The 15,608-nt window shown below is 37.0% G+C and overlaps 2 protein-coding genes and 1 non-coding gene across 3 annotated transcripts in view; 2 read left to right on the plus strand and 1 right to left on the minus strand.

Annotated features, from left to right (window-relative positions):
* Positions 1-219: 219 nt before the first annotated feature.
* On the minus strand, positions 220-10,798 carry LOC133325429 (mediator of RNA polymerase II transcription subunit 1; the record flags this gene model as incomplete). The annotated part of the gene is made up of 9 exons (XM_061534197.1): positions 10,750-10,798; positions 9,495-10,684; positions 9,295-9,427; positions 8,098-8,403; positions 6,722-8,058; positions 6,287-6,553; positions 1,305-1,504; positions 1,098-1,265; positions 220-1,064 (listed from the first exon to the last, which is right to left on the minus strand). Coding segments are annotated over exons 1-9 (4,495 nt in total), but the record flags the coding sequence as incomplete, so codon positions are not given.
* Positions 6,227-15,608, plus strand: part of LOC133325420 (ceramide glucosyltransferase) — a 61,377-nt gene continuing 51,995 nt past the window's right edge. The window contains exon 1 of the mRNA XM_061534187.1: positions 6,227-6,236. The gene's annotated coding sequence lies outside the window, so the exon portion shown is untranslated. The remainder of the gene's footprint in view (positions 6,237-15,608) is intronic.
* On the plus strand, positions 15,517-15,606 carry LOC133325431 (small nucleolar RNA Me18S-Um1356). The gene has a single exon (XR_009754160.1). It is a non-coding gene; the product is annotated as a small nucleolar RNA Me18S-Um1356 (small nucleolar RNA).

The raw sequence follows: 15,608 nt of genomic DNA on the forward strand, positions 1-15,608 counted from the left end.
GTACGAGAGTATTCAAGGCATTTCGAACAACTACAAAAGTCAGCCAGCCTTTGAAGGTGATATAACTTGGTCCACAGAAATCACACACACACAAACACCCACACATGGAGCGCATCACAACAATTAGGGTATCTAGAAATTCCGTTAAGATATTTCAGCTATGAATGGTAGATATTGTGACAATCGCAATTGATTTGAAAACTCCCATTTGTCATTTACTTGCCAAGGGTGGTGTGGTTTTGGTTGCCTGCACCGCCGCCATTAGTGGTGAGGGCGACTCATCTGCCAAATGTGATGCATTTGCTGGTGTCTTTGTGGTGATGGTGCTGCTGCTGTTATTAAGATAATTCAATGGCAAGGATTTAGTTGAGTTAGATGATAACGTTGCGGATGTGGCGGAGGAGCACGATGAGGAGGATGCTGATGATGTGGTAGAGGTGGCGGTTGATTTTAAAATATGGACGGATACAGATGATTGTGTGGCATTTGATTTCTTATCATTAATTGCAGTTGGATGTTGGTTGGCATCCGCCGCTGGTGTTGTTGCAGCTGCTGGTGATGTTGTTGTTGTTGCTGTTGCATTACGTTGTGATAATTTTGGTATTTGAAATTTGGAATTTAAACCTTTCATAAAACCCTCCATATTGGCGGCCATTGTGGGCGAGGCATAATGTAAGATTTTCAACATATCCGCCTGATGATCTAATAGAGAGGCCGGCTGGGAATGTGATGATGAGGTGTAGGGGGTGGGCAATGCCGGTGAGGTGGAAGCACTGTGTGATTTCTTCGATGAAGATGATTTCCTTGAATAATCACCAAATGAATTTGTACTGTGACTTTTAGATAAACCAAAACCGCTTGATGAGGAGGACGATAACCCTGATGATGATTTTGTACTAAGACTCCCGGAGGAATTGGATTTTTGAAAGGTATGTTTTGTCGATGATGATGTGGATAAGGATGATCGTGAAGATGTTGCTCCCGACGAAGATGATGATTTCTTTGAGGCCGGTCCACTGGACACACCAGGTTTTAAACCCGTATGAGCCTTTTTACTGCTGGAACTTGAACTTGAGCCATGTCTGGAAGGCGATGACGTGCGCTGTGAGGATTTCAAAGAGGATTTACTAGAGCTGGAATTACCGGATGATGACGAGGTTGCTGTGCTGCATGTGGAGGAAGAAACCTTGGATATCGATGAACTGGTTTTATTGATGGTCATTTTTAGACCCTCTTGACTTGTCTTAACCATATATTCATTATTGCTATTCGGGTTAGAATTACTATTCGACGACGACGACGACGAAGAACTGTGTTTCATTTTCCCCAGCCTCTCCTCACTGATGCCAGGGTGAGACATTGGCGCTGCCTGTGATCGTGGCTGCTTGTTGTTGCTGATTTTGTCCGACGACCGCTCCAAGTCCACCGGCACCTGCAACGCTGGCGATTTGCATATTGTTGCTGCTGTTGTTGCTGTAGCTGGTGTCGACGTCATCAAACTAACCTGACAAAGGCGAGATCAGAAAGGGGGAGAATACCCAGGGTACATCCAAGAGTAGATAGAAAACAAATTAATTGGTGATGATGGTACAGAGGAAGTGGTGGAAGAAGCAGAGACGCCAAAAAAAGAACAAGAAAACAAATATTTTTGCATTGATAATCAAAAATGTACAAACATATATATTTAAATTAAAACACACAACAAATAAATGTAATCTAATAAGGCATGCAGAATATAAAATTTCAAACAACCAAAAAAACAAAATTCTCTAATTTGAGGTTATGTGCATTTTTTGTTTTTAATTGGCCATCGAACACACATTCGCACTCACAATTATAAAAGAATTAAATGCAATTGGTATTTATTACAGTTATTTATACACTTTCACACACACACACACACGCACATTTTGGCATGCAAAACTATGTTTACAGACAAAAAAATGTGTTTGAGGTTATGTTTGCAATTTAAAGAGATTTAAAAAATTTGTTGTGAATTTTTGTTTTTATAATTTTTTTATAAAAAAATAGTGTTGTTTACATATTCGATACATTTCCAGCATTCCTGACCTTTTACAAATAAGGTCAATTACTAAATTTCAATTTCATAATAAAAAGAAAAAATACTTACCTTGGCCCTTCTTCTTTAAATGCTGGGAGGTGTGGGTTGTTGTTTTTTTTACATTTACAATTTATTTAATACTTACGTAAGGGCTTTAATATTAAAGAGAGCAAATTTACCAGCATGAGAAGTCAAATAAACTAAAAATTTCGACAAAAATTTAATTTGACCTAACCTCAAATTTTTCTAACCTAACCTCAATTAGGAAAACATGCTTAATTACTTGTACATAATAATTATATGTAGGCTATAAAGCAATTTTGATGATCTTATGGAACATAATTAACTAAAATTTCTGCAACTTTTTTAATTTGACCAAACCTCAAATTTTTCTAACCTAACCTCATATATTTTTAACCTAACCTCAAATACAAAAATATCTTTAATTATTTATCAATAATAATTCTATGTGAGCCATTGAGCTAAATTTTCATCTAAAAGAGCGGAATAATCCAACATGTCTGTATTTTTTTTTAATTTGACCTAACCTCAAATTTTTCTAACCTAACCTCAAATAGAAAAATATGCTTATTTATTCATCCATAATAATTCGAATTAGGATATAAAGCAATTTTATGATCTTATGGAACATAATAAACTAAATTTTGTGTCACTTTTTTTAATTTTACTTAAACTCAAATTTGCCTATCCTAACCTCAAATACAAAAATATCCTTAATTATTTATTAATTATAATTCTATTTTTCATCTTAAGGAGCGGTATAATCCAAAATGTCTGTATTTTGTATTGCCATAAAGCAGAGCAAACCTGCAGAGCAAATCTGCGAACTTTTTAAACAGACCTAACCTCAAATTGTTCTAACCTAACCTAAAATAAGAAAATTATTCGTAATTATAAATCCAAAAAATGTTATTTCTAAACTATTGGAAAATCTTTTTGTAAATCAATGTCTAATAAAAAACTGTTAAAATGTCCAAAGTTTTAAAAACCAATTAAAAAATGATCATACTTTGCAAAACATTATTTAAAAAATAATATCCCAGAAAAAAAATATTTAAAAAAATCCCTAAGACTTTGTAAAGCCCTCAAGGAATATTTTTAAAAATCGTATTTTTTATTTTGATTTTAAAAGCCAATGCCTCTGGACCTTGAAAAAATATTTTTAAAAAATTTTAAAGTCACACGCCTCTGGATCTTAAAAAATATTTTAAACATTTTTTCAAGACCCACGCCTCTGAAAGGCCTTTCAAAACATATTTTTAAAAAATCCACGCCTCTGAAAGGTCCTTGAAAAAATATTTTTGAAAATCCACATCTCTGAATGGTCCATAAAAACTCACTTACGTAGCTGGAGATGTTGATTTCTACTTGGTCTTTCCATCTAATTCATGGCCTTCTCCTTCTACGGGAACCATCATCAGTAGGCTCGCTTTTATATGCCTTTTGAGCTCGAACATTCTCATTCATTCGCACAACATAACCTAGCCATCGTAATCGCTGCAGCTCAATACGACTGACTATGTCCGCGTATAAATTGTAAAGCTCGTGGTTCATTCGACGCCGATATTCACCTTCGACGCAGATCAGTCCGTAGATCTTTCGGAGAATTTTTATTTCAAACACCCCAAGAGCTGCCTCATCTGCTTGCGCAAGTACCCATGCTTCAGATCCATATAACAGCACAGGTAGTATCAGCGTCTTGTAAAGGGTGAGTTTGGTCTGGCGGGAGATGGCCTTGTTTCTAAACTGCTTACTTAGACCATAGTAGCATCTGTTGGCCATCACAATCCTTCTCCGAATTTCAAAAGTGATGTCATTCGTTTTATTTATTGCGGTATCAAGGTATAAAAAATCTTTAACTACATCGAAGCTGTAGTTATCAAGTTCCACAGTTGGCAGGAGTCCACTGTACGTCTTGCGCGTTGATACTATCAGCTTGGTCTTCCCGCCGTTTACTGCCAGATCCACTTTGGCAGACTCCTTCTCAATTTGTTCAAAGTTGGCTGTTTCCGCACTCCGTGTTCGACCCATTATGTCGATGTCATCGTAGGCGTAGGCGAGTAAAATGTGTTTTTTGGTGTACAGAGTGTCATTTCTGTTCACCTTTGCGTCTCGTATGACCTTTACCAGCAGGATGTTAAAAAGATCACACGACAAACTGTCACCTTGTCTGAATCCTCGTTCGGTATTAAAGGGCTCCGATAGGCCCTTCCGAGTTTAACTGCTGACATTGTGCCACTTAAAATTATCTTGGATAGCGGTATTATTTTTGCAGGAATGCCGATCGTAGACATGGCTTTAAACACCTCTGAACGGATAGGGCTTTCGCGAATGCGGCTTTATAGTCGACGAATATGTGGTATGATCACACGACAAACTGTCACCTTGTCTGAATCCTCTTTCGGCATCGAAGGGCTTCAATAGGACCTTTTCGACTTAACTGCAGACCTTGTGCCACTTAAAGTTATCCTGAATAGCCGTATTCATTTTGCAAGAATGCCGAACGTAGACATGGCTTTAAACACCTCTGAATGGATAGGGCTGTCGAATGCGGCTTTATAATCGACGAATAAATGGTTTTGGGGTATCTTCTTTACCGCCACTATTTGATACCATAAGCTTTTCAAAATGCTCCTTCCAGATCCTCAACACGCTGTCTGTATCTGCCACCAGGTTTCCCTCTTTATTTCTACAGGAGGATATGCCTGCACCAAAGCCTTCGGTTTGGTGTTTTACCCGTTGGTAGAATTTTCGGACTTCATTCTGACTCTCGATTTGCTCATGCTCACGTTTTTCTTGTTCCTAAAAACAACTTTTAAAAAATCTGCGCCCTGAAAGTTTCCCAAAAACTAATTTTAATTTTTTAGGAACCTTTCAGAAGCCTGGTCCTGAAAGGTTCCAAAAACTATTTTTAAAAAAATCCACGCCTTTTAAAGGTCTTTAAAAACTACTTTTAAAAAAATCCACGCTCTTAAAGTTCCCTAAAAACTACTTTTAAAAAAATCCACGCTCTTAAAGTTCCCTAAAAACTGCTTTTAAAAAATCTATGCCTCTGAAAGTTCCCTCAAAACTGCTTTAAAAAATCTATACCTCTTAAAGGTCTCTAAAAACTACTTTTAAAAATCCACGCCTCTTAAAGGTCTCTAAAAACAACTTTTAAAAAATCCACGCTCTTTAAAAAAATCCAGGCGTCTGAAAAGTCCCTAAAACTGCTTTAAAAAAAACAAGCCTCTGAAAGATCCCTAAATGCTACTTTTACAAAATCCCGCGCCTCGGAAAGGTCACTAAAAACTACTTTTAAAAAATCCGCACCAGTGAAAGGTAAAGTAGTGAAAAACTACTTTAAAAAAATCCACTCCTCGGAAATGTCCATAAAACTACTTTAAAAAAATCCACTCCTCGGAAATGTCCATAAAACTACTTTAAAAAAATTCACTCCTCGGAAATGTCCATAAAACTACTTTAAAGAAAATCCACGCCTCGGAAAGGTCCTTCAAAAAAATATTTTTAAAAAATCCACGCCTCTGAAAGGTTCTTGAAAAAAATGTTTAAAAAAAATCCACGCCTCGAAAAAAAATATTTTTAAAAAAATCCAAGCATTTAAAGGGTCCTTGAAAATTAAAAATTCCAATAACAACAAGCATGCATTAGTATAACTCAGTGTATTACAATGGCCAAATAATGTGGATCATAACTTGAATAAACTACCACAATACGACAAAAGTATCCGGAAAAACTAGCAACTATTTTGGTGGCAGAAAAAATAACAACAATAAAAAAAGGAAACACATCAAAGCTAATGGTGTTAAACAAACTACAAGTAAAAGCTTTTAATAGGAACAAAATATTTTGTTTATATATATTTTTGTCATTTAATTTAATTATTATTAATTATTTTAGTTGTTGTACATAAAAATCAATTTAGGAATCAATTAAGGCTATAGCAAAAGAAAAATGCAAACTAAAAGAACAATAATAAAATATATACCAATACAAAATAAAATTACAAAAATACCAAATACATTCTGGAAGTGTAAATTTGGAAATAAGAGTGGGGTGGGTGGGGTTAGCTATCTAGTAGGAATGCAAGCAAATGCAAATGCAACAAAAAGAGGTAATAGCAACAAAATACCAACAAAAAAAAAGAAGTGTTGTTGTTGTGGTTTTTGTTTTGTCTTGTTAAACTGTAATAAGGTGACTTACCGCAGTGGTAACACCTTTACGCATGGCCGAATTCAAATCTAAACCCGAAACGGAATTCGAACTGCCGGCAGTATTAAATGCTGGTGCTGCGGACTGCGACATTAGATTTAGGCTGGGAACCGATTTCATTTGTTGCTGTTGTTGTTGTAATTGAGCAGAAGAAGAATTGAGACCCATGCTGGATTTAACAGCTGCCGCAGCGGCAGATTTTACAGCGGCCACCAGATTTGTATTACCCGCTACGGATGATATTGAAGATCCACCGGAAGAGGAACAGGACAACGAGGAAGAAGAGGACGAGGAGGAGGAAGAGGACGACGATGAGGAAGCGGAGTTGCCTGCATTTGAATTTGCCACCATTGAACGTACCAAGCCGGCACTGCTAAGTACCGCTGATGTCGAAATCGAAGAAGACCCTGTTGACCCCGATGATGATTTGTCACCTTTGGGACTGGCAGCTGCAGCACTTTTCAAAGTGGACATACTGGGCTTCCCCGACGAACCATGTTTAGGTGAATGGGTACCAAATGGCGACTTGGGGCTATTCGATGCGGTATTGTGTTTGGGACTGCTATAGACCGGTGAATGTTTGGGGCTTGGTCTGGCCGAGAGGGATGACCCCGCCACTGAGGAAGCCAATAAACCTCCAGATGAGCCTTTGGGCGAGGAAGAGGGTGAGGGAAATTTCCTTGACACGGCGCCTGCAGCATCTGCAGAACCGGCAGGTGAATTTTGCCGGGAAAAGATTTTCTCGGGTGGTCCCATGGGTGAGTCATCTCGGCGTTTTTTGCGTTTCTTATCCTTTTGACCATCCAGGGAGGAACCTTCCAGGGAACGTTTACTGCTCGATGATGAGGATGATAATAAAGAGGAGGAGTTGTTGGAGGGGCAGCTTGCGTTAGAATTGGAGTTCATAGACGAGGTAGTAATTGAGGAGCCTGCCGCGTTATACGAAGGTGAATTTGAGGGTTTCTTGTCTTTGTTATGGGCCGGAGATGCCACACCGCCGGCTGTGGGTCCCGCATTAATGGGTGTTATGGTAATTGTCGATGACCCCCCTGAATTTATGGGACTATTGGAAGCATTATTTGCCTGACCACCAGTCAAGGGTATGATTTCTATGCCACCGGTACGTTTAACATCCATGGGGGAGGAGGAGGCAGATGAGGTCATGGCTCCGCCTGTATTGGTATCACCCGCATTTATCGGCGTTATGCTAACCGTATTCTTTAGCCCTGTGGTTTTATCTTTCCATATATTTTTATATTTATCGGCAATTTCATTTTCTGCAATCTGTTGTTCCAATTGGTGTTGTTGTTGCGATTGTGTATGGCCCAAAGAGTTAATATCGAGATTAGATTGCATTAGATTGCTAGCAGCAGCAGCCATGGTATCAGCTGTTAAATTGCTTGTTAGGTTTGTATTTTGACTCTTTGGGCTCTCATGAAAATCCTCCTGCTTAATTTCATTTTTGTACTTTAGATAACCTGCGGCCGCAGCTGCAGCTGGCAGGCCCGTGGCTGTGGACATTTGGTTCATAAGACCTCCTGGCCTTTGTTGTTGTTGCTGTTGGTTAGTGGGTTCCATTTTAATATTAAGCCCCACAGCAGCCGAAGTGGACATACGCTGCATACCGCCACCAACACCACCTCCGCCGCCACCACCTCCTGGGTCATTTGTACCACCTCCGGTTATATTAAAATTTCCATATGCCGAGTGGGCTGCACCACCCATATTTCCCGAGACACCTGTCCCACCACCTGCAACTCCACCTCCACTGGGTCCACCAGCACCAGAAATATTGTTGCCACCACCCATACCATGAGTGGGTGTACCACCCATATTCCGCTGAAACATTTGCATACGTTCTTGATCCCAAAATTTTAGCAGGGCTCGTATTGTTACCGGTATCGATAGGCATTTCTGAGCTATGCTGGTCAATTTCATTGACAACATTTCATAGTTATGACTAATGCTATAAATGCTACATTGTGGCTTGCCAGAACGCAGATCAAATTCCACCGTGGCCATTGATTCTTCATAGGGATGTTGTAGGGCAACGGAAATTTGTTGAAATGATATGGCATTTACCTCCAGCACGGTGGTGGATTCTAAATCTGGAAAAAAGGAAAGAGGAGAAAAGGGGATTAGAAACTTTAAAATCGATTTAAAAATAAACAGAATAAAATTCTAGGTCGATCCGTCCGCTGAAATCTCGATAGAGATCGCAATAATATAAATGATAGAGCTCTGAAATTTTGCACAGACATTGCTAATACTTCCAGGATGTTTGATACTGCAAATGGGATATATCGGTCTACTTTTTGGTATAGACCCCATATAAGGGTACGCCCCAATATTCGGTATTTTGGGGAGATTGTGCAAGTTTATTTAACCAAATCGGCTGAAATTTGGTATTTTGGGTGATCAATGCATAGCGAATCTCCCTACAAAAAAATATTAATATTGGTCCAAATTTCGGGGTAGCTCCCATATAATGGTACCCCCAATCTTCGACATTTTGGGGACGTATTTCAACCGAATTGGCTGAAATTTGGTATTTTGAGTTCTCAATCTATAGTGAATCTCAGCACTAAAAATTATTAATATTGGCCCAAGTTTCAGGGTAGCTCCCATATAACGGTAGCCCCTAATATTCGGTATTTTGAGGTTATTGGGACGTTTTTTTCATCCGAATTGGCTGTAATTTGGTATTTTGGGTTCTCAAGGTATAGCAAATCTACGTACAAAAAATTATTAATATTGGCCAAGTTTCGGGATAGCTCCTATATATGGGTATCCTCTAATATTCGGTTTTTTGAGGTTGTTGGGTACAGTTTTCATCAGAATTGGCTGTAATTTGATATTTTAGATTCTCAGTGTATTGCGAATCTCCCTTCCAAAAATTATTAATATTGGTCCAAGTTTCTGGTACGCTCCCACATAACGATACGATTTGGTTAATGGTTGTCAAATCTCATAAGCAAAAATTCCGCTCTTAAACTTACCCACTGCCACCTTAGCCTGGGGCCGTACACAACTCGCCAACAGGGAATAGAACAGAGCCATTTTTTTTAGAAATTCCAAAATTTTATGGACCTGTGAGGGCTCTGTGAATGGTACCGAGTGTATTAGGGTGGACTGAAAATATATTTAAAAATATAAATTACAAAAAATGCATAATTATTTAAATAATTTTTAAACTCACCTTCATCAGCTTATTCTCCGTAAAATAATAGCAATGCGTCTGATCCGGAAGATGTACGAACAACCCCTTTTGATTTGTCTTCGTCTGCTGTTCGGATGCCGTCTGAATAATTAGACTCATAATATTTGTAATTATCGGTGGTTTATTTTGCGATTCGAGAGCCGATGATGATGACATTGTTGGACTATTTTCATTACCAGCTGCGGGACACAAACCCATACCTCGCAGGGTGTTATAACAAACCGGTAGCGGTTTATTTAAACGTAAAACAAAAGTAGCCGGCAGCAACATTGAATTCATTTGAGTCAAGGGGGCAAATACCGGTACATCCATGCCGGTTTGAGGATCTTTTGAAAATGTCACTGTTGGCAAAATTTGTAATTTATTAGCCGAAGAAGCTTCCAGGTTAACCGTAACACTAAATCCTATCGATTTATTATTAAATGTATCCAGGGTAATGGGTTGCAACGTCTTATTTTCCACCGATATTAAATCATAGGGTGATACGAAATATACCAAACGCATTGGATGACCGCCACGGCGTTGCATTACAATACCCACAGCGGAATCTTGCAGCACTTGAGCGGCATCTTTTGAGAAATTTTGCATCTGGAAAATGTTATACAAATCTGTTTCCATGGCTTGCATGGCATCGTAGGCCTTGATTTTAACTTTCGATTCGGCATTTAGTTGATAAATCGAAGAGAACCCCTCCAGTTGGGCTGTAAAATCTGCAAAGTCACCACGATTTAAACAGTCGACCAATTCACTGCAGGACTGTTGTTCCACTTTGGATTCATGATGGACCTTTACATCTGTCAGCGAACCATTTGAGTCTAATAAAATCTCCAAATAAAACATATCCGTGGAAATGAAGAGGGCCTTTGAGTCATCGGAAAATTTCAAACTCAATTGACGCGAGAGACTTTCTAATCTCTCCACCAAACCTTGTCTCGAGGTGACCTTAATACAATGCTGCATATTGTCTAGACATTTTTGTAGATTTGCCTTTTCCACAGCATCCAAGGGATAACGTTTCTCCAACATTCCCATACGCATGGCCTTGGAGAGCTCCGGAAACGTCTTGTGCTGTGACGAATGGGAACGTATGCGTTCCATAAGTAATTCACGTTGCCATTGTTTATTTTTCTCCGCGGTGGCAGGCAGGTTGGAAAGCAAATTTGTTGTGCCTAAAAAATAAATGTATAAATATGGAAAAAATCTCCATAACCATATCCTGCCAGGCCAGACATACCTCCACCTCCTCCTACTCCAGTTATAGGCTTTATATTTAATGCTGCCATCTTGCTTTTTCACAAATACACAAAATAGCCTCAATATTTAGGCAAATTTCCAGAAGTTTTTGTATTTACAGGCACTGCTGCCTGTAATATTTACGTTTTTCTATTTGTTTGCACAATAAATGTTTAATTTTCTGGCAAAATTTCCATTGTAAAAATTAAATTAATTTATAATCTATATCTGCTGCTTGGCGTTGCTTGTGTAGTGTTGCAATGAACTAGGTTCAAATGAACGATTCTGTGAAATGAATCAATGGGAACTAGTTCCCAATGAAACGAATGAGGAAAGCGGAGAAAATTGGCGAAATATCGTTGTGTTTACGAATGAGTATGAGATATAAAGGCGATAAAGTATCAGCTGTAAACAACAGCTGATTGAATTGTATTCCGTGAAATGAACCGATGGAACTTTCTTTGTCTTCGTTTAGTTATAATTCGATAACACAAGGCAATTTCAAATATTTAATTGAATGACAATAGGCAAATCAGTGATTGTGCTAATCTAGGCATATAAAACAACATATTTGTATATTTACCTTGAGAATTATAAAATCTAGTTGTTTGGTGCATGTTTTCTATCTGCTTCAAACGATATTTACTGGAAATCGGAAGCCCAGTGAGGAAATAAAGGTAGTACACAACATGATATGCTTGGAGTTCGTCTTCGGACGGCTCACAAGAAGGACGTGATCTAAAAAGTTTAAGAAAGCATTATACGCCCTCGGGCTTAAAAATAGATTTTTTACAAAATGGCGGTTGTTAAGCGTTCGCCTAATTAACACGTGTTTTTTCGAATACGGATAACCTATAAAGTCCGAGTCGTTCAATGGAATCCGAACGGTTGAGGATTTCATTATCATTGGAATTATCCTAACGATTTGGTCAATTCACCAAGGAAATCAGTGTTTAAATTAAATGTATTTTGAAGGCTCGTAGACAAAGTCTACATAATCTGTGGTGGCGCTATTAATACTCGATAATCGGGAGGCGGGCCAATAACTTAAATAGGAAAAAAAACATGATATGCAACTCTGTAGTAGTGCCCTATTATAATTATATTCACATGCAAAGAGTGTTAAAGTACATTTACATATACTATTTTAAATCGACTCGATTAACGAAACCCAGAAATATACCCTAATTTTTTACACATGCCTTTAATCATGCCAATCAACTGATGTATACAATATTATTAATTTGAACCAAAAAATTATCGTACATTAGCTGCGTTGCATCTCATTATCATGATTTATAATAAACCCTGCCGCACGGTGATTTAAATTTGTATGATAAATCGTGGTAAATTCAGCCAGATTAGGAAAATAAACACTGATTCAGGCTTTAATCATTTTTAAATGTTATACGTAAATCCGCTTTTAATCGAGTTATCAGTTGCGCTATGTTGACCACATATTTATTGTGCCATGGAAATTATGCACTTTGGAAGTTAATCAAGTCATCAGCTGCGCTAAATGGACTACCTATATATTGTGCCATGATGTATACGCTATGTAAAAGTACATTTACATATACGATTTTAAATCGACTCGATTAACGAAATCCAGAAATACACCTTAATTGTTTACACATACCTTTAATCATGATCTATATGCCGATCAGCTGATGTTTGTTAGTATACATACAAAATCATTAATTTGCGCCAAAAATATTTGTTTACAATTTGAAAAAGAATAGAAGAATTACCACAATGGAAAGGTTTTTGCAATACTCTGATCGTTTGGAAAGTAAAAAAAAACACCTTTAATCATTATTAAATGTTATGGTGTTTTTACACGATATGTATTTTACATATTGCTGTCACTTTTTTGCATATGGAAATCGAACTCGTCATGTGAAACATACGGAAATTTCAATGTGTTAAAACGATATGCAATTACATATGTATTTTTTTTCCGAATAGGACGCGCTCTATTTTCGTATGTGAAACATAAGAAAATCAGCTGTTGGAAGTAAATATTTCAATTGCAAGTCAAAGAAAAAGATGAAAAGGCAACAATTACAAATTATTATTTCGTTTGTAGGTGTTTAATAAAAAAGATGTTGATTTAAGAAAAAATAAAAGTGATTTTTTTTGTTAAAGGTTATGTCATATGTAAAATACATATGCCGATTTGAACACAAAAATAAATGTTTTGTGTACGCCGCTAATTTTGACACACATAAGGAATTACATATGAATGAAATAAGTGACAGCACATATGTAAAATACATATCGTGTAAAAACACCATTATATGTAAATTTGCTTTAATTGACATTTGAGATCGGGTGGATTTCGTAAATCTAAATGTAGTCCTAGCAAAGACATAGAAACCGTAAAGACTCGACAAAATCCATTTTGACAAAATAGTTTATAAAAAAATATCCAGGGGGAATCAGGTACAACAGAGGCATGTTAACAATAAAAACGCCAATACAGTTCGTCCTCGGACGGCTCACAAGAAAGACGTGACCTTAAAAATTTTAAATGAGAATTACACGCCCACGGGCTTAAAAATAGATTTTTACAAAATGGCGGTTGTTAAGCGTTCGCTTAACTAACACGTGTGTTTTCAAATACGGATAACCTATAAAGTACGAGTCGTTCAACAGAATCCAAACAGCTGCGCATAAAATTTTTAATTTTCGTAAATTTAATAACAAAAGAAGATGCTTTTCGCAACTATGTGACTCCTTCGCAGTAGAAGAGTTCACTGATACACAAGGCTTAGAAAGTCTGAACATTGTGCTCAAATTCTTAAAGAAGATCGAAGTCAACCTGCAAAACACAAACCACCATCTATGGATAAAGTCAAATTCGTAGCTTAAGCTACATATGGAGACATGGCTCTGAACATTCTAATACCAAATAGGACGTGAGCCAAGGAGGAGAGGTGTTAATTGGAAAAAAAAACGCCAATACGCGATAATGTGTTTATAAATTGTAAATAAAATCGGAGATCTGCACTCAAAATATATTTTTTTATTTAATAAGCTTTAGATGTAGCATTAAAAACGTTTAATGTTGTTCTCTCTGTTGTTATGATATCGTAACAACAGAGAAAAATCCATCTGTTGGAAATTGTTTACGTATCAATTGTGCTATCTTTATACTTTTATGTCTTTGGTCCTAGTGTAGGTGTTATAGTACGTTTACATCGTACTGGACTTCGTTTCTCGATCGTTTCTCCTCGCATTCCAACTAAGTCAACCAGAAGGTGGAAGCTAGAAATAAAGTTCTGAAAAATGTTGATGGCACATCCTGGGGCAAGGACAAATAAACGTTGGTAACGACATACAAAGCCACGAACTGGACTTCTATCCTCAGTGATACACAATGGAGACCCTTGCAAACTACTCAAAATAATGCACTGCAAATTGCAACCGGGTGAGTCCAGATGACGAGCATCGATCACCTCCATGAGGATATCAGGATATTTTCTATTTTTTCTGTTCAGGAAGTAACTTTAACCAACAGCCAACACAAAATTTTTACTCGAGAAATTTGGCTGAGTAAAAATGGTAAACAGGAATGCCTACTTCTGATCAGATGTTATGTTGATTTTGAAATATTTACTAGATTTGCGTTCCCGAACTTTTATCTGTACTATTAAAAAGTACTGAAACAGACCAATAGTTGGACTGTTCCCGTACTGCAAGAATGTACAATTTTTACTACAATAACGAAATTTTAAAATACTTTTCTCGTTTTACTATGAAGAAATTTCAACTATCCATCCATGACTAACTGTATTTATTTGCTTGTCATGAACATCAGTCAAAAGTCGACTTACATATCCCTATTTTCCACGTGTTGACTCTTGAGCTTTCTTGCCCATAGCGCTTGGATGTTAGGAATTCTTTTATATTAATTATAATTATAAATTGACAAAAATATATAAAAATTAGTAAAATTATGAATTCACAAATATCCAAAAATTTGGGATGCAATCCTATTTCAAAATTTATCAAAAATGTGGATGATTTTTAGCAGTGAAATATGGAAAGAGAAAATGTAAGTTCGCTTCTGATTGATCAAATAATTCTTGATGGTTTATGTGAATTGCGCTGGATCTATATGGAGGAAGTGATAATAATTTCTTCCATATCGTTCCATCATTGTTTCTTATTAACATAACAAAATTTGTACTTCTTAAAGGTTATGTTGAAAACAATGGCTTAAATATGGAACCGCACATAAATTCTAAACTGTCGCTAATATGGCACTGGATGATGTTTGGAAATTCTGCATCAATTTAGCCGGGATTCTTCTATAGAAGCCAAAACCCGTAATAAGTTTACAAATGTGAGAATTATGGTAAGTGTTTATAACATATATAAAGCGATTTTATTTTATTTCCCAAGTTTTTATTTTTCACACATGAAGTTATTGAACACTGGCCATGAAAATATAAAATTCTTACTGAAGGAATTCATACTTCTCAATTTATGGGGCTTTATAGTGATCCATACAACTTGTATGATGCCCTTTGCAGTGTTAGGGGGAGTTTATGAGCAGGACCTAGCCATATTTTAATTGTTCACATTCCCAAGTCTCAACCTCATAATATCGAAAATATTTGACTTTTATGGGGAAAGTCTATAATACTCGAGTTATGGACCTGTATAAAAATCTGTAAAACTTGTAAGATACTATCTTCATGGTCAGAGGGACAACACTTCTTTCTGGTAAAAAATACAGTACCTAAATTTGAAACATCTTTTTTTTAATATGATGACACTTTTCATAACCCAAAACTGAATTCAAAATCTGATGAATTTATTTTACATGCATCACCAACTGAAGATAAATTT

This window comes from Musca vetustissima, unplaced genomic scaffold (genome assembly GCF_032173495.1).
Source record: "Musca vetustissima isolate MV318-11 ecotype Yass unplaced genomic scaffold, APGP_CSIRO_Mvet_v1 utg8386, whole genome shotgun sequence".
NCBI classification, from domain to species: Eukaryota; Metazoa; Arthropoda; class Insecta; order Diptera; family Muscidae; genus Musca; species Musca vetustissima.